The sequence below is a fragment of the Erpetoichthys calabaricus genome, chromosome 1 (genome assembly GCF_900747795.2).
Source record: "Erpetoichthys calabaricus chromosome 1, fErpCal1.3, whole genome shotgun sequence".
NCBI lineage: Eukaryota > Metazoa > Chordata > Cladistia > Polypteriformes > Polypteridae > Erpetoichthys > Erpetoichthys calabaricus.
Genome location: NC_041394.2, coordinates 252,246,440 through 252,265,648, shown reverse-complemented (window position 1 = coordinate 252,265,648; position 19,209 = coordinate 252,246,440). Strand labels below are relative to the sequence as shown.

At 38.7% G+C, this 19,209-nt stretch overlaps 1 protein-coding gene across 1 annotated transcript in view; it reads left to right on the top strand.

The window, feature by feature from the left end:
- The first annotated feature begins 4,104 nt into the window (after positions 1 to 4,104).
- The window catches only part of tmem110l (transmembrane protein 110, like), a 93,251-nt gene continuing 78,146 nt past the window's right edge, over positions 4,105 to 19,209 (top strand). Inside the window, exons 1-2 of the mRNA XM_028814074.2 lie at positions 4,105 to 4,711; positions 17,831 to 17,879. Coding sequence (XP_028669907.1) covers positions 4,561 to 4,711; positions 17,831 to 17,879 — 200 coding nt within the window. The 5' untranslated portion in view covers positions 4,105 to 4,560. The remainder of the gene's footprint in view (positions 4,712 to 17,830; positions 17,880 to 19,209) is intronic.

Genomic DNA, 19,209 nt, shown 5'->3' with positions numbered 1-19,209 from the left:
TTTCAGCATTTTTAGACGAGCGTCCGTATCGTCTAGGTGTGCGAACAGCCCCCCTGCTCAATCCCCATACGTCAGGATCAGAGAAAGTCAGCGCAAGAGAGAGAGAAGAGTAAGCAATCTAGCTTCTCAGCCATCTGCCAATAGCATCCCTTGTATGAAATCAACTGGGCAAACCAACTGAGGAAGCATGTACCAGAAATTAAAAGACCCATTGTCCGCAGAAATCCGCGAACCAGCAAAAAATCCGCGATATATATTTAAATATGCTTACATATAAAATCCGCGATGGAGTGAAGCCGCGAAAGGCGAAGCGCGATATAGCGAGGGATCACTGTATATGAAAAACACAAAAAAAATGAAGGTACATTAAAAAAAATGACAGAGCAGTCTTGTCAAGGGATATATATTTAGGTAAGGACACTGATGTAGGGTAGTGTTTTCTTCGTGCCGGTCCCAAGCCCGGTTAAATGGGGAGGGTTACATCAGAAAGGGCATCCGGTGTAAAATTTTGCCAAATCAATATGCGGACAACAATACAAATTTCCATACAGGATCGGTCTAGCCCCGGGTTAACAACGACCGCCACTAGTACTGTTAGCCAACAGGATGCTGGCAGAAATTGGGATACTGTTGACCGAAGAAGAAGAAGGAGAAGAAGAGGGAGGAGAGGAGGAAAGTAAAGAGAGTGGAACTGAGGGTAGGAACTTTGAATGTTGGCAGTATGACTGGTAAGGAGAGAGAGTTAGCAGATATGATGGTGAGAAGAAAGGTTGATATATTGTATGTGCAAGAGACTAAATGGAAGGGGAGTAAGGCCAGATGGATCGGAGGTGGATTCAAATTGTTCTATCATGGTGTGGATGGGTGAAGAAATGGGGTAGGAGTTATTCTGAAGGAACAGTATGTCAAGAGTGTATTGGAGGTGAAAAGAGTGTCAGGCAGAGTGATGATTATGAAGCTGGAAACTGGAGGTGTGATGATGAATGTTGTAGGTGCATATGCACCGCAAGTTGGGTGTGCAATGGGTGAGAAAGAAGATTTTTGGAGTGAGTTGGATGAAGTGATGAACAGTGTACCCAAGGGACAGAAAGTGGCGATTGGAATGGATTTCAATGGGCATGTTGATGAAGGGAACAGCAGAGACGAGGAGGTGATTGGTAGGTATGGTGTCAAGGAGAGGAATGAAGAAGGTCAGAGGATAGTGGATTTTGCCAAAAGGATGGACATGGCTGTGGTGAATACGTATTTTAAGAAGAGGGAGGAACATAGGGTTACGTACAAGAGTGGAGGAAGATGCACACAGGTAGATTACATCCTATGCAGAAGAATTGATCTGAAGGAGATTGAAGACTGCAAAGTGGTGGCAGGGGAAAGTGTAGTTAAGCAGCATAAGATGGTGGTCTGTAGGATGACGTTGGAGATCAAGAAGAGGAAGAGAGTGAGGGCAGAGCCAAGGATCAAATGGTGGAAGTTGAAAAAGGAAGACTGCAAGGTTGAGTTTAGGGAGAAAGTGAGACAGGCACTGGGTGGCAGTGAAGAGTTACCAGACAGATGGGACACTACAGCAGATGCAGTAAGGGTGACAGCAAGAAGGGTGCTTGGCGTGACATCTGGAAAGAGGAAGGAGGAAAAGGAACACCTGGTGGTGGAATGAGGAAATACAGGAGAGTATACAGAGGAATAGGATGGCAAAGAAGAAACAGGATAGTCAGAGAGATGCAGAAAGTAGACAAGAGTACAAGGAGATAAGGTGCAAGGTGAAGAGAGAGGTGGCGAAGGCCAAAGAAAAGGCGTATGATGAGTTGTATGAGAGGTTGGACACTAAGGAGGGAGATAAGGACCTGTACCGATTGGCTAGACAGAGGGATCGAGCTGGGAAAGATGTGCAGCAGGTTAGGGTGATAAAGGATAAAGATGGAAACGCACTCACAAGTGAGGAGAGTGTGTTGAGCAGATGGAAAGAGTACTTTGAGAGGCTGATGAATGAAGAGAACGCAGAGAGAGAAGAGGTTGGATGATGTGGAGATAGTGAATCAGGAAGTGCAACGGATTAGCAAGGAGGAAGTAAGGACAGCTATGAAGAGGATGAAAAATGGAAAGGCTGTTGGTCCAGATGACATACCTATGGAAGCATGGAGGTGTTTAGGAGAGATGGCAGTGGAGTTTTTAACCAGATTTTTTAATGGAATCTTGGAAAGTGAGAGGATGCCTGAGGAGTGGAAAAGAAGTGTACTGGTGCCGATATTTAAGAATAAGGGGGATGTGCAGGACTGCAGTAACTACAGGGGAATAAAATTGATGAGCCACAGCAAGAAGTTATGGGAAAGAGTAGTGGAAGCTAGGTTAAGAAGTGAGGTGATGATTAGTGAGCAGCAGTATGGTTTCATGCCAAGAAAGAGCACCACAGATGCAATGTTTGCTCTCAGGATACTGATGGAGAAGTTTAGAGAAGACCAGAAGGAGTTGCATTGCGTCTTTGCGGACCTGGAGAAAGCATATGACAGGGTGCCTCGAGAGGAGCTGTGGTATTGTATGAGAAAGTTGGGAGTGGCAGAGAAATACGTAAGAGTTGTACAGGATATGTACGAGGGAAGTATGACAGTGGTGAGGTCTGTGGTAGGAGTGACGGATGCATTCAAGTTGGAGGTGGGATTACATCAGGGATCGGCTCTGAGCCCTTTCTTATTTGCAATGGTGAAAGATAGGTTGACATACAAGATTAGACAGGAGTCCCCGTGGACTATGATGTTTGCTGGTGACAATGTGATCTGTAGCGATAGTAGGGAGCAGGTTGAGGAGACCCTGTAGAGGTTGAGATATGCTCTAGAGAAGAGAGGAATGAAGGTCAGTAGGAACAAGACAGAATACATGTGTGTAAATGAGAGTGAGGTCAGTGGAATGGTGAGGATGCAGGGAGTAGAGTTGGCGAAGGTGGATGAGTTTAAATACTTGGGATCAACAGTACAGAGTAATGGGGATTGTGGAAGAGAGGTGAAAAAGAAAGTGCAGGCAGAGTGGAATGGGTGGAGAAGAGTCAGGAGTAATTTGTGACAGACAGGTATCAGCAAGAGTGAAAGGGAAGGTCTACAGGATGGTAGTGAGACCAGCTATGTTATATGGGTTGGAGATGGTGGCACGGACCAGAAAGCAGGAGGCAGAGCTGGAGGTAGCAGAGATGCTAAGATTTGCACTGGGTGTGAGAAGGATGGATAGGATTAGAAATGACTACATTAGAGGGTCAGCTCAAGTTGGACGGTTGGGAGACAAATTCAGAGAGGTGAGATTGTGTTGGTTTGGACACGTGCAGAGGGGAGATGCTGGGTATATTGGGAGAAGGATGCTAAGGATAGAGCTGCCAGGGAAGAGGAAAAGAGGAAGGCCTAAGCGAAGGTTTATGGATGTGGTGAGAGGGGACATGCAGGTCAGAGCAAGATGCAGAGGACAGAAAGATTTGGAAGAAGATGATCCGCTGTGGCAACCCCTAACGGGAGCAGCCGAAAGAAGAAGAAGAAGACTGACGTAGGGTAGTGTCTCTAAGAGTATAATAATGGATACCACTGGCAAATGGTGGTTAAAATGACTCCAGAAGTAACTTGGCAAGAATTTTAAAGAGAGAATACTGGCTTTAAAGTGGAATATCTTCAAAGGCTATTTTATATTATTTTAGTGTCTAAAATATTGAAAATATCTTTTGATTTCTTTTCACCTACTCATTTCACTCTTCTGATTTCTGTGATTTAAACTGCTTACATTACCAACTTGTATTAGTACACGTTCTACTTGTTCTGCACCAAGGATTTTAAAATGATCAGACCCACTCATAAACACGTCATTAGTATTGCATAAATGTTCTCTGTTCTTATACATTGGTTTGCAGAATGCAAACTTTAATCACTCCTAGTGTTTATATGAAGTGCAACGCACTACGCACTTTCCGTTAAAAATGATGATCCCAGCTAAGTGTTAAGAGGGTGATCCTTAAAATAAAACTAAAAATTTACTGAAGAAAACCTGAGAATCCTGAGGGAGACGTCCCATTCCCCGCCCCCAATTCTTTTAATATTCTTATATGGGCGAAGTCTCCCCTTATCCTCCAGCTTCTTCCCATTCACCTTTTTGCCTTCTTGCTCCATGTACGTCTTCCGCGGAAAAAGAAAGTTGCGCGAGTTGAGTTCGACGTCAGCTCCACGCGGCATCCTTTTCGGATTTTTAGGAGCAGGAGATGACGTCAGGTAAGGGCTTTTTCTGTCGGATGGTTGTTTTGCTTTAAATAGCAGATGGGGGAGTAGATGTGTTTCTTAGGTATAGTGATTAAAATGTGTTCTTAGTTACATTAATATCTTTATTGTTGTGCCACCCCCTCATCCGACATTTAGTATTAAAATATTTAAAAAAAAAATGAACGTGGCATTTGCATTTTTTCTGCTTTTGCTCCTAGCAAAACAGTTTTAAAAGCGAAGCCAACTACTGGCTGACTGGCTGCCTCTTTGTTCGCCGGAGCTGACCTCCTTGACGAATCCCTTGTCTGAATCTTCCTAGTTGTCGCAAAAGCCAGAAAGGATGGTCGACAACAGCCGCTTTTTTGTGGTTTCCAACATGACGGATATCACGGAGGCCAAGCCTCATGGATGTAACAACGGGGCTCTCATGGACCGTTTTGGAGTTCTCATCCAGGGTCTGCTTGCTGTCGTTGCCTTCAGCACTTTGATGTGTGAGTATTTGATTTGGAGACAAGGAAAGCGCTCGGGACTTGTTAATAATAACGATTTCCTTTATTATACGTTATTGTCTGTATTGTTAATGTAGCATAAGCGTATGCACTTTTAATCCAATGGTGTAAGGACGCGAGGCTTTAACTGCACTGTTTACATCTACAGCTGGAGGCGCGGAGATTTAAAGGGACAGAAGGCAACTCACATGGGAAAACTCGTGTTTCACGTGGCGTGACCCTTTCTTGGAGTTGACGTTGCTTCTTATTAAATAATATTTACTTTACGCATGGAAATTAGTTTTTAGTTTGTTGGTCACCCATGCGTTTAACTGGATGTATCCTTGTTGAAAACTATATTATAAAAGGAAGCCGAACAAAAAGAGTTCGTCTTGTGGTGAGTGCTGCTGTCTCCTCACAGCTCGAATCCATGCACAACTCCCCATTCGAGTCGCCTTGTGGTGTTGCACATTGTTTAAGATAAGCAGAATAGGTTAATTAGTGACAGAAAATTAGACACCATCTAATGTGTGCACTATAGTTAGTCCCACGATGGGCAGTTGCACCATCTTGGCTTGAGCCCGCTTTCTCATAAATAGTCTGCGACCTTGAGCGTTATAGGGTTGGTTTATGAAAATAAGACGAGATGTGTGGACCTGCAGAGCCACAACACCATACATGATCACAGGTCGACGCCAGCAGTTTCAGGGCGGAAGTGACATCACTGCATGTCTAGACCGGCAATTTGGCAATAAACGTTTATACATTGCCACAAATCCAATTGACTGACATGCTAACCACACCAAACCCTAACAAAACTAAATCAAATCAAAATCTTTGTCATTGTAGCAATGAGACATTGTACAACGAAATTTAGGTGCAATTTTCCAATGCAAAAATAAAATAAAAAAACTAACCCCTAACATTAACCAACTCCTAAATGTAACCATTTTATCGTAAATGCTGACCATACTAATCCCTAACCTTAACTTTTGCCCCATAACTACTGGTCTATAATTGCTTGCATAGAGCTGCGGTGACTTGTGGTGCTCCAGCTCTGCAGGTAGATATTATGAAATAAGACTTTGTTCCCAGTGGTTCTCCTGAATGATCGGGGGACTCACAGGGAAATTGTAAGGCACTGTCCTTTTGACATCAAAATCACTGACCTTTTCCCTGCCGTGAGTAGTCTGTGTCTCTGTTTGTGTGGGCCATATCTGGGTACAGGTAGTGTGGAAGGTCCAGGCTGGGTAATAAAGGATGAACAATTGTGGACTGATGCCACATTCACTGACAAAGTGGTAGATTGATTGATTGATAATACTTTCTCTTACTATTGTGAAACTAGCTTTTACAGAAGATTGAGATATTGAAATATTATAACAAACTGCAACATTCCCCCTCAGACACACAAAAGAATTGCAAAAAAGATGGGAAAACTTCTGACTTGGCTAATGATTGGAGAACAGTCACAGTGAGACATTATAAGACATATTTCTGTATGTATGAAGGAGCCTCACTGGCTGAAATCCAATGTGGTTATACGGATGGCTGGTGCACCATACAGGTCTAATTCCTACCTGGCACCCAGTGCTGCTCAGACATCACTGTTGCACTGGTTCGGGGAGATGGATTAAGCAGGCTGATAAAGTTTCACTAGGCTTTTATTTGTAGAGTGTTTTTGTTTAAATAAATTAGTTTTGCATTGTAAACTATTACATTGCCTGCAACTGTGTGAGAGGAAGGAGTTAGGGCTCATTGAAATATTCATCCACCTATGTTCTGAATTTGCTTTAGCTGTTTAAGAATCAGTCTGTTCTTGCAGCATTGTGCTAGTGTGTCAGAGAGAGAATGTGCAGCATTGTTCATGATGGCCATCAGTTTTGTCATTTACTGCTAACTTCAGCAGGTTGAGAGTGTGTCCTATAACTGAGCCTGCCTTTTTAATTGTCTTGTTTATTCGATGGACAACTCTTGAAATTATGATTTTACTGGCCCAGCACTCCTCACACTAGCTATTCCAAAGCTATAGAACAGTAGATCACTGGTGTTGCCCTTCAAAAGTTTGATTTGTTGTCTTCTCTCTGAGTAAGCAACGTGAACAACTCTTCAGTATGACTACCTTTAATGCAAAGAGACAGTTACACACTAGATAGCTACAGACAGACCACTCCTTAATGAGAGTTGTTTGCCGGGCCAATTTATGCTTGAAAGTCTATCCACAATGTTTCTGCCTACTTTAACAAAAGATGTCTTTAGTCTTGCCTTAAAATGAACTGTGAAAGCCCTATGTAAAATAACAATTTGTTTGCACAAAAACCAGTCTCTTCTCAGTTGCTTTCTATATGTACTATTGTGCTCACTTTAACTCTTGAAGATAGATTACACCTTCCTGTATTGCAGTTTGTCATGTTTCCATCACATTCACTTTTTCCACAATGTAGTACTTCTGAATTTTGTTGCCTCAACCTTTCCGAGTTGCTGCAGGTCTGTTGGTATAGTATGGTGCTATAGTTAGCATTGCTGCCACATAGAACCTGTTTTACAGGGTCCAGTTCCATGCTCAGTTATGGAGTTTGCCATTTCATCTAGTGTTTGCATAGGTATCCTCAGGGTAATCCTGTTTTCACAGTTAGTAATTCAAAACCAATGTAGATATATTAATGGCTGGAGCCCCATACAGGTCTGATTCCTGTCTGGAACCCAGTGCTGCTTGGGCTTCAATGTTGCATGTGTTCAGGAAAGTGGATTAGGTAAGTTGATAAACATTCATTAGGCTTTTATTTGTATTGAGTGTTTATGTTTAAATAAATTAGTTTTGCTTTGTAAATTATTGCATTGCATGCAGTTGTGTGAGAGGGAGGAGTAGGACTGATTTTAAATATTCATCCACCTATTTTCTGAATTTGCTTTAGCCATTTAAGGATCAGTCTGTTCTTGCAACACTGGGTGCAAGGTGGGATTTAATCCTGAAAGAGGTGGTTCCAGTAGCCCGCATGGCATATCTACAAACACACAGCAACACTCCCTCATTCATTCACTAATATCAGGCAATTGTACTGTATAATTGGCTATTAATCTAACATGCCTCTCTTTGACTGGATAGAGAAAACCAATGATAATTTGGGGAAAATTAAGAATTGTTACTCATGTAGTGGTAAGGCTGAGACTTTTTCCAGTCCAGGAGTTGTGAGGAGCAGCAGAGTTAAACATTGTGCAACCATGTCACCCTTACTGGGTGTATTGGGAGGTCCCGGAAAAGAGGAAGACCTAAGAGGAGGTTTACGGATGTGGTGAGAGAGGACATGCAGGAGGTGAGTTTGACAGAGCAAGATGCAGACGACAGGAAGGTATGGTAACAGATGATCCGCAGTGGGAGCAGCCGAAAGAAAGAAGATTGTTTAAAACTGTTTCAATGATAAGTCTATGAGCTACTAATGTAAAGTTTTATTTATTTTATTTTGACAGAATGATTGTGTAAAGTTTATTTAAGAAAATTGTTAGAAGCAATACTAATATGATTCTTGTTATAGAGCGACATTTATTTAAATCAGTAGGAGGCGTTTTTGGCTCCCCAGATTAACCTGTGACAGTACTGAATATGGCTCTATTATTATTATTTCTGACGGATTCCTGGTTTTGTCTATAATTCAGCAAATTCATTGACACAGTAATTGGCAATTACACAGCTGTGGATTGTTGTTTTAAGTGACATGAAGCATAACTGACAGAATAGAAGAAAGCCTGCCTCATTCTGCTAATTTTTGTACTTTATTGGTTGTCATAATATGCAAAACTAGTGGAGTATTGTTGCAGAGTTCATCAGTCTTCATTAGATTTGAAGTGATACTATTTTTTTTCTACAGTTCTCAATTATATGTATCTTAAATAGTAAATGTTTGCTAATCGGGTATATTTTATTTTTTAGGATACATTTTATTATCTTTATTACTACTAAATTTTTTTTTTTTTGGTTTAGTTTGTGAAGTGTAAGTTGTTGAGTGTATCCTGTGTTCACTTACGATAAGAGCGAGTTTGAAAAATAAATTCTATTGTCTTTAATGCACATGGCAATAGATTAATTATTTGTAGTTATTTTTTTAAGTAATTGATCATTTGGCAGAAATTAATGTTCATCGAATAATTTACTGAACCTAGATAGCATACCGGCAGCACGGTGGCGCAGTGGGTAGCGCTGCTGCCTCGCAGTTGGGAGACCTTGGGAACCGGGTTCGCTTCCCGGGTCCTCTCTGCGTGGAGTTTGCATGTTCTCCCCGTGCTCCTCCGGGCACTCCGGTTTCCTCCCACAGTCCAAAGACATGCAGGTTAGGTGGATTGGCAATTCTACATTGGCCCTAGTGTGTGCTTGGTGTGTGGGTGTGTTTGTGTGTGTCCTGCGGTGGGTTGGCACCCTGTCCGGGATTGGTTCCTGCCTTGTGCCCTGTGTTGGCTGGGATTGGCTCCAGCAGACCCCCGTGACCCTGTGTTCGGATTCAGCAGGTTGGAAAATAAATGGATGGATGGATAGATAGCATACCAGTCGTTTGCTAGGCACTCACAGAATAATACTTGCTGTAATTTGTATCACAACAGTGATGCTTACTCACTTTTTCATTCTGTAGTGTGTAGAAGATGCAATGGAAACATGCCATCTCCACATAGAAATCAGACAGGGTTAAAACTGAGAGGTGGCAACACCAACCATTGCATGCATCATCATGCCACCCAAAATGTGTACTGAGAGTAATTTCCTGTAAATTGCTTTGTTGTTGGATCTTTTTATTTATTATGTCTCTCTGTTATAATAAAAAAAATCCTGGGATAAGGTGAGACTTTTTAGCCTGGGATGAGACGTGACTTTTTAGAGAGATACTTTTAAAGTCTCACGAGATGAGACTTTGTGCTTAGTTTTAACCACGCCTGTGGCTGGAAATAAAAGACAAAGAGTAGATGACAAAACAGAATATCGTAGAGAATACAAAAACATTGGCGCGATACACATGCAGAGCAGGTTAGAGATAATGAAAGTATTAAAATTTGAAAGTCTCCAAAAATGATAGTAAAGATCGCATTAGTGCGAACAAACGGAAATTATTACTCAGTGAAATAATGGAACAGCGAAAACAGATCGAATATATTGTTCGGATTTAAACTTTAAGTCGGAGACTTGTAGATCGTCTAATTCGTGTTGCCATCAGGGAAAAGTAGTGTTTCTTCCCAATGAAGAGGTGTATCCACGAGAATTAAGATTTGTTGTTTGGTGAAAGTGAAATCTACATATGCAAGCGGCAGAGACGTGAAGTGGCTGGCGTGTAGCATAGGCCGGGGGGGTTGGCGAGCGAAGCAAGCAGGGGGTGAAGCCCCCTTGTATTACATAGTATTTTCAAATCTGTTTAATCTAATACGGTGCTGGATATGTTTTTGCTGGAACCTTTTTCTGGAAGTACTGGGCGCAAGGCAGGAAACAAACATGGACAGGATACCAATCCATCACATGGCCCACATACTCATGCCAACATTCTCACTGGGCCAGTTTGATTTGGCCAGTTAATTTGACCAGCACATCCCTGAAGATGTGGGAAGGAAAGTAAAATTTCCAGAGGAAAACCCCTGCATATATGGGAATACTGTGTAGGCTCCGTGCAGGACGCTGGATATGTGAGAACCTAAAGATATTGCAGTATAAATTAATGTAAATAAAATCTCTCTATCTTTAAATGTAACCTTGGCAACATGAGGTTAAATTCAGTGGATGGAAAAAATAACCAAAAGAAGCCTAACAATGCAAACATGATTAACAAATCTAGTGTTTTATTCATATGGCCCATAGTGACTGCTGGAACTGATGAACTCAAAGTTTAACAGCTTTTTTTTTATTATAGGAACATTCAACTAGAATCTTTCCTTTTATGTTCCAAATTACATTTTTAAAAAGGCAACGTGATCCTTTCAAAAACCTATGCTACTAAAGCTCTGCTAATTGTTCAAAGCAGGACAAGGTGTGCTATACAAATAAATGGGCATTAAATTTTAAAATAAACACTTGACAATTTTTGTATCTATTTATGGAAAGTGTTTGACCTTTTTTGCCAGTAGTTACTCTTTGATTTTTTTGAATACCATACTAAATGGTGAACAAAAGTCATCTTGTTTGAAGAAGTTATATTTTTACAGTATGTGGATGAGCATGTGACACAATCTCCATGTGCAGCCATACTTGTTATCACATCATTGACTCGGGACAACTCGAAGTGGAAAATCATTTGATGGCTTTATCGCATTGCACAGTTTTGTAATCAGAGTTCTAGTGTGAAAGAGCTTTGTGTCTTTCTTTATACTCTGTGTGCATATTTGGAGAGTCGAGCAATGTGAAAGCTTTCTTTGCAAATTTTATGCTTTTCAAATGGTCTCTTTCACAGAAAGCAAATCAGCCCTGATTATTCTGTGGTACGTCTATTGAAGAATATTAAACTATTTAAGTTCCTTCACACACTAATGAATAACACCTAGTTAATTCTTGTACAACCTGAAAAAAAGTGTATTCACTTTTACCCACAATTCCTTGCAAAGTGAAAAGTTGTGTAACTTTAGCCACGTACATTAAATCATTACATTTATTCACAGTCATGTGAAAAAACCTAGCACACCACATGGAAATTTAGTTTTTTCAACATATTTGAACAGGCAAACAGTGCCTACAGATAAAGGTGATGTACTTGAAAGAAAAACACAAGAAAAATATGCTTCAGTCATTTCTTCAACAAAAATAGCAGTAGATTTAATGTACAACTGAGGGAAAAGTAAGCAGAACACATGGATGACTGCAAATTGCTTATTCCCTGAAACAGCGAAGTAACCCCAAGCTGTAATATTTCTACCACCATGCTTCACAGTTCACTGTGAAGTTTTTCTCCTGAAATGCTGTCTTTGGTTTGTGCTAAACATGCCTACTCTTGCTGTGGCCAAAAGAACTGCGTCTTTGATTCATCTGTACTAGAAGGTCTGGCTTATGTGTTCAATGGCAAGCTGTATTCTTGCTCTGTTCTTTTTGGACAACAAAGACTTTCCTGGAAACCTCAAAGCAGGTCAACATTGTGCAGTCATTTTCTGATTATAGATTAATATGCTCTGCCACCAGCTTTTGCTAAGGTTACCTGCAGATCCTGTGCTAAGATTTTTGGGGTTCTTGGAGACTTCTTTCAGTATTGGACCAGCCAGTCCTAGACAAATTAGCAGTTGTTTGAAATCTGTGGAGTTGAAGATTTTACTTATAGTGGAATGATTGATTTTTAAAATAAGCTGATCTTTTTAAATCCCTTGCCAGACTCCTAGGCATCCACAACCTTCTTTCTGAGGGTCTTAGGGACCTCGCTTGATCTTGGTATGAAAAGAGCACACATGTCCATAGCAAAGAGAACACCAGACTCTAGATATCTATTTAAATAAGACAGTTTCCACCTGCATACTCCATAAGGAGGTTCAAATCATCAGAACCTCCTTATTCTAATTTTATGGATCTGAAGGGGTGTACTTTTTCCATTTGACAAATTGTTAAAGTATTTCCACTTTCTTTGTAGGCATAGCTTGCATGAAGCTCTGTTTGCCATTTCAAATATGCTGAAAAAGTCAAGTTTCTCAGGGGAGTACTTACATTTTTATATAATCATAGATGTAAGAAAACTGGTCAAAATATCTAAACAGTCATGAACAGAGTTAAAAATCTGTGACCTCCACACAGTCATTGTCACTGTCTGAAGGTAGAATAGTGTACACCCACTGGATTTAATTTTTATGTACAATTTGTTCATGTTGCTTAAATATTGTAGATATATTTGGTTGGACAGGATAAATGCACATTATTTTGTTGTTTTTATAATTTATATTGATGATTTAGTGTCTTGTTGGGTTTATCTTACATTGATAATGACTAAGGTGTTCTTAAAAGTTTTCAGGTAAGGAAAGCTGATGTTTTGAGGTAAAGGTAAAATTGTAAAACCTAATAATTACACCAGAGACTGGTGAAGTGTGATTGTTGATTAGCACATGCAAGTAATCATTTCCCTTTGCTCTGTACACATGTCTATAAAAATATAGTTTAATTGTTCAGGGTTAGAACGGAGAGAACTGGAATGAAGAAAAGAGACCAGGAAATGAATCATTGTTAAGATCAAAGTAGAGGTTTGATGCCAAGAAAATAAGAGCGCTCAAAACACTAAGCCAAGTCACAAACCAAAACTTGTGAGTCAAAAAATAAAACATGCAAGAGATTTAAGAGAACTAAGAATTCAGGAAAAGAAGCACAAAGCAAAGGTTTATTTTAAGAAATATCCAAATCACAGACAAAAACAGATGCCTTGTGCTGGTATTTATTGTGTCACGGTGTTAACAGATGTCAATTTGCACATAATCCACGTCTCCTCAACTTAGAGAAGTATCCTAGTAAATGGACTTGCAAAATGGTAGCTCACTAAATTAACAAAAAGACAAAGTAGGACAGACCTCAGGAAGGTCAGAAAAATTTTAAGAAATTGAATCTATACAATGGTCTATATAATGAGATAACTCGGTCTAAATTAGGAAGTAATTAGTGAATTGTGATCTTTATAGAATGTAAATGAGTACATTATAGAAGTGATTATGCAACAAGTTATTCATTTTAGCTAGTCCTACTTAAAAGCAAGTTGTTGCATTAATTCAGGCAGTGTTTCTGATAATATGTCTGGTGCTTTACACACAGGACTTTGTAATCCAATTCGGGCCACACATTTTGAACCCAATCTGTGACAAAGAAATTTTGCCCTAACTAGAGATTTGGTAATTTATTAAATCGTGCAATAATTTTTGACTATAGCTTAGTGAAATTTTTTAGATCAGGAATTTAAAATTTTAAAGCTACAAATTATTTCTTTTCCCTTAGTTGGTTACACAAACTACTGTTTTTATTGTTGCCTTATTATTTAATATATTTATCAAGAGATTTTCATTAAATGTATAGTGAGAGATATTTAAAGGAGGGGGCTACAAAATTGAGAAATAAAATTAACATCAAGGTAAAGTTTGTCAGTATGACTAACTGATCAGTGGTGTAAAAGCAAGATGCAAGGAAAGTTTGAAATTTGCTTTTAAAACAGACAACCAACAAAATTTCTGCCTTAAGTACCGGTGTGCTGGATAAGATGTACAATTCAGTCATGATTAAAAATGAATGGGATTTTCAGTGCCCCTGTCAATGGTGTCAAGCCTTTTTTTCCCTTTCATCAATGTGGAATGGTATATTTAATTCTAGAAATATCATTTTTTTCCACTACAAATACAGCATCTTTACATTATTCCAGCTGACCACTAATAGAGATATTATTGGGTATCGCTTATGGCGTGTATATACTTCCCTGCCTCGCCATCGTCCCCCAACCAACCCCCTGTTCGGTGAAAGAAAAATTACACTATGCTTGTGTAATGTATGTGACAATCAAGATTTAATCTAATCTAATATGTAGAACTGTTTTAAGATGATCTTTGCCAAATCTTCCTCTCCTGTTACTGTACATCTGGTAATCAATAATTAATCGATACATCTATCCATTCATCCTTTTTTTAATATCATTTAAAATTCTGTTATTCCATGTCAGGGTCACAATAGCAGGCTCAAGCAGGAAGCAACTGTTTAGGATGTGAGAGAAGACCAGGGTAACTGAATTAAATCGGCATATGCAAGTGCAACGGGAGAACATGTACACATGCAGTGCCTCGGCTAAGATTTGGATCCATACATCTAAGCCACTGTACAAGTTGAATCCTTTTTTTTTAAACAAAGTGGAAAAAGTTATGGAAAGAGAGAACTCCAAAAAGCTCTCTGTAAAATTAAGCATACCATTACTTTACTAAAAGTCATAATTCTGTTACATTGAGTTGCACTTCAGTTGGAGAAGAAACAAAATACTGATAAAATAATGTTCATCCAGGGTGGAGCAGTATAGTAAGAAAATGATGATACCTTAACATGAGTGATAGCAAATCCTAAGGATATAAAAATGTAACCTAAAAAGCAATGGACATTTTTTCAAATTAGATGAGCACCTGGTTTTATAACTGAAGCATTTCAGAGATGTGCAAAAATCTTCAAACAACATAGTCTGAAAGTTTATATTTTTAAAAGCTATAATGCTTTCAGTGTTTCTTCCCTAAGAAAACATGCCTAGGAGTATAAGGGGCAATTTGTGATTTAACAGGAAATACAGTTTTAAGTGCTGGTTTTGATGTAGCCATATTTTTAATGTTCTAATTTAATCATTAAGGTAGTTATTGCAGATAAGGCAGAAGCCTCAAAGTAAGAAAAGGGCTGGGTTTGGGTGATGATATTGTAATTACTTTGACACATAATGTGAAATTTGATATCTTTCGATATGTTCTCAAAAGACCTAAAAGATTGTAGATCAAGCAGCCAATAGACATGTATATACACATCTCCTATACAGAATCCAAAACCTGTTTGTCATAATAATAACGTGAAGATTTTTTTTTTTTTTTTTGGAAAATTGAGAAAATTTCATGACTAGCTGTACCTCAAAGAAATGACTCAAATAACATGTTTTTTTTTTTTTTCCAAACATTTTTGTTTTTCTGTGTTCCGCTATATGATAAGTCACTGTAGCTATTATCTCCTTCCACCTACTGCTGCTCTGCTCATACATTATGAAATGGAATGGTGGACATTTTATAGAGCCTTGCTTAGCAGAATCCTGTTTTGGCTGGGAGGCAGGAGAGCATGTTGCAGACACCATGTGTGTATGGATGGCGTTTTCGTATGCAGTAATGTGAGTCATCTATAGATGATGTACTGCTTGAACTGTCAGACAGTCAGTCAGTCATTCTCCCACCCGATATATCCTAACACAGGGTCACGGGGGGGGGGGGGGGGGGGTCTGCTGAAGCCAATCCTAGCCAGCACAAGGCAGGAACAAATCCCTGGGCAGGGTGCCAGCCCATCGCCAGGCACACACTAGGGACAATTTAGGATCGGCAATGCACCTAACCTGCATGTCTTCGGACTGTGGGAGGAACCCAGAGGAAACCCACACAGACACGGGGAGAACATGCAAACTCCACTCAGGGAGGACCCGGGAAGCGAACCCAGGTCTCCTAACTGCGAGGCAAAAACCAAACAATTTGTAAACTCCAGAGCTAACCCAACCTGTTCTAAAAGTTTCCTCTTCTGATCCTTGCTCCATTTGTTTCTTATGCTCACAGATTATGGTGATGTTTTGTATGTTGAACAGTGCATGGAAGTAAGAACTTCTGTGTACATGTGATAATATTGACACTGTAAACCTATTAAAAAGCAGTGTGATCAAGTGCTTTCTGCCTTAAGTCTTAAATATACTTCCCTTTAGTTTCCATTAGTATCTACAAGTATGTGATCAACTATTAAACTGAAAGAATTTTGAAAGAGACTACTGTTAAGGCTTAAGAAATTTCATTCTTGCAACTGGGCATGCTCTTTAGTCTGGAGGTTCATGTGGTGTCTGTTCCCTTCGAAGTTGATGGTGCTAATTAATTGTTTGTAGCTTAGGGTCCAGATCTACACACAGCTCTAAAAATGTGATTTCAGTAGTACTTTATAGAATCGGAGCATAATGTGAAAGCTGTTGTTTTGATCAAAGAACAATACAATCCAATATTTTAAGTGCTTCGTTGGAATTGTGACATTCAACTTAAATCCTTTTGGTGGAAAGACCTTTATTTAAATTTATTTTAAGTTGGGTATCTGGGACATATACAATTTACGCTATATTTAAAGAAAATCCATATTTATTTTTACTACCTTATATTTCCTCATAATTGAAGAAAAATTGTTGGAAAAAATTGTTGGAATGTGTACACACAAAGCCATAGTGGGGTTCCAGATTTAGGGAAGGAGAGATGCCAGAAATTGCAACATTGTTATTTTTATAGAACATTTTTGTACACAAAATAGAACAAAGTACATAGAAATAGACACATCGGTTTCAACAAAAGAGATGAAAAAGTAAGGATATTTTGTTTATAAAAGGTTGTTTAAAGAACAATGTTATTTGAAAAATGTTATTCAATACTTTAAAAAAAAAAAAAAAAATTACTTTAAATACCCAGTATAATAATCAAGTGTTATTGTCAAATAGCCAGGGAGGAGAGGGAAACATATTCTAGTCGGCAAGAATACTGGGTAAAAGTGGGTGTTCCATTCCATGGCCAAAAGAGTGCTTAACAAGTATGTCTGAAATTCTTGGTTTAATAATATGAGAATAGCCTTGTGTAGATTTCATTTTTCCCAGCATCCCAGGTGGCTGCAACCTGCCCACTGTAGGTCTAGTAACATATTTTCATGGCTGGACATGGCTTCTTTTGTGTCAATAAGCTCCAGTGCAAGCATGAGGCCCCCACTGCATTAAATAGGTTTAGTTGGTTTAAGTTGATTAAGTATCATCTTCTAGTAATGATGAGGCAGACTAAGCTTCTTAGTGGGTTTTGTGACGAGAAGTTTTAAATGGTCTGTCAACAAAGGCAAAAGTAAACATTTAATTTATCTTCCTAAACAAAATGTCATCTTGGATTTCACAATGCATTCTTTGTTCCAGGATCCTTGCAATTTTACTTGGCTATTATTTGGAACAGAATGCAGTTCTAAAAATGTAAACACATAGATGATGATCATTATAATCATATTGCTTATGTTTCAGAGTAAGAAAGATTTTGTATGACTAAATGCATTTTCTGCACACTTATATCTACAACTATGCCTTCAGTTACTCTGGACTTTTCACAGTTGTATGGAACTTTTAGAAGTACAGTCATAAAAATAAGTAAAACTAACATCATACTGGTGGAAGTTCTGTTGTAAGATTTACAATGATATAAATGTGGTCATCTTTAGTTTAATGAGCAAGTTATTCAGATTTTGTTGAGATAATGCATACAGTTCTTGGACAAGTTGTTTGCCACTTTGTAATTCCTATTTAATTACCTTTTCATTCATTACAATTACTGTATATGTTTCATTTGTTATGTGTATCATGGTAATGCTTAGAATAATTACTATTTTTATTCTTAACATAAATATAAATTTTTCTAAACATTATTTTTCAGTGAAGAGGTTCAGGGAACCAAAAGATGAGAGACGGCCATGGAGAATCTGGTAAGTATTCCTATTGCATACTCAAAAATGTAGAATATTAACATTATTATGTGATTTTTTCCGGATGAAAACCAGTTTTCCCATGTGTAATGACCTTTATTGTGAGGATCTGGAACTACCAAAAAAAAAACAGTGTCACGTTTTTGCAACAGATATACATGAACAATGATGAAAGCACAAAATTAATCAAAAGTAACTTATTAGAAGCAGCAGTTATGGAAATACATTATCTGAGGATGTGAACGTTTTGTGCCGTCCTACATCAAAAATGACCGTGAATGAGCATTTGCCAGTTTTTGTTTAAACAATTTAAAAGTTATATTTTAATGAATTTTTAAATTTTGAAGTCTGTTAAAGAAGAGAATTGGAATGTAATAAAAATACATTTTCTGATCTTTATAGAATAGGGTTTTCCAAATGCAACCTATGGGCAAAATCTGGCCTACCTACTATACACACACACAAAAATATGCAACACTCAATTAGAAATACCTGTATAATTTTTAAAAATAAACAACCTCAAGTAGTCCAGCAATGAAACAAAAGCATATTGTTTTCTCCACCCCCAAGATGTATACTTGGTGCTGTGTAGTGCAACTTGAATGCTGCACAACTGAATATAGTAGAGTTTATTACACATTTGGCTACCATGAAAACTATTAAAGTCAATAACAAGAATATATTGTTAAATCCAGACTGGACTTACCAAAATTATTTTGTTAGTCAACATGCTTGCTATACTTTTTGGTTTGCAAAATGGTAAATGTAGAACAGTGATTGTAATCTTGCTGCTATCATCAGAGTCTTGATTACTCTGGAACTTAGAGTAAGTACTGAATCCTCATCGCTTTCCAGTGACTTACCCTGTGGATTTCATTGACTCTCTGTCACATATGTCCAACTAGCTGTCAGTGAGTTACAGCTTTTACCAAACATCAAAGGGAAAGGGCTAAAAAGAAAATGCCACATGTTTCTTTGACAGATTTGTCAAACTTGACTGGGCACATCTGGCTTAAAATTCAGTCAGTTTTTAGACTGGGGGCAGGGGGAGTGTTTGTACACTGTAAGAGGCAATATCTACTTATCAAATCAGCATAAACTGATGGAATAAAAAAGATCCCTGAATTTCTTATCATGTGGATCAGAGCGCAGTAACTATTCAAGGGGGAATTGCCATATTTTTGCTTAAAATATTGCTTTCTTGCTATCAGTATCATTGACAGATTAAGCAGTTGCAAATCAAACAATCGGTACTGTCAACTGAGACATTACGTATATACATTTGGTTTTAATGAATACTAATGTTTTAACATGAGCAAAGTGGTGCTGC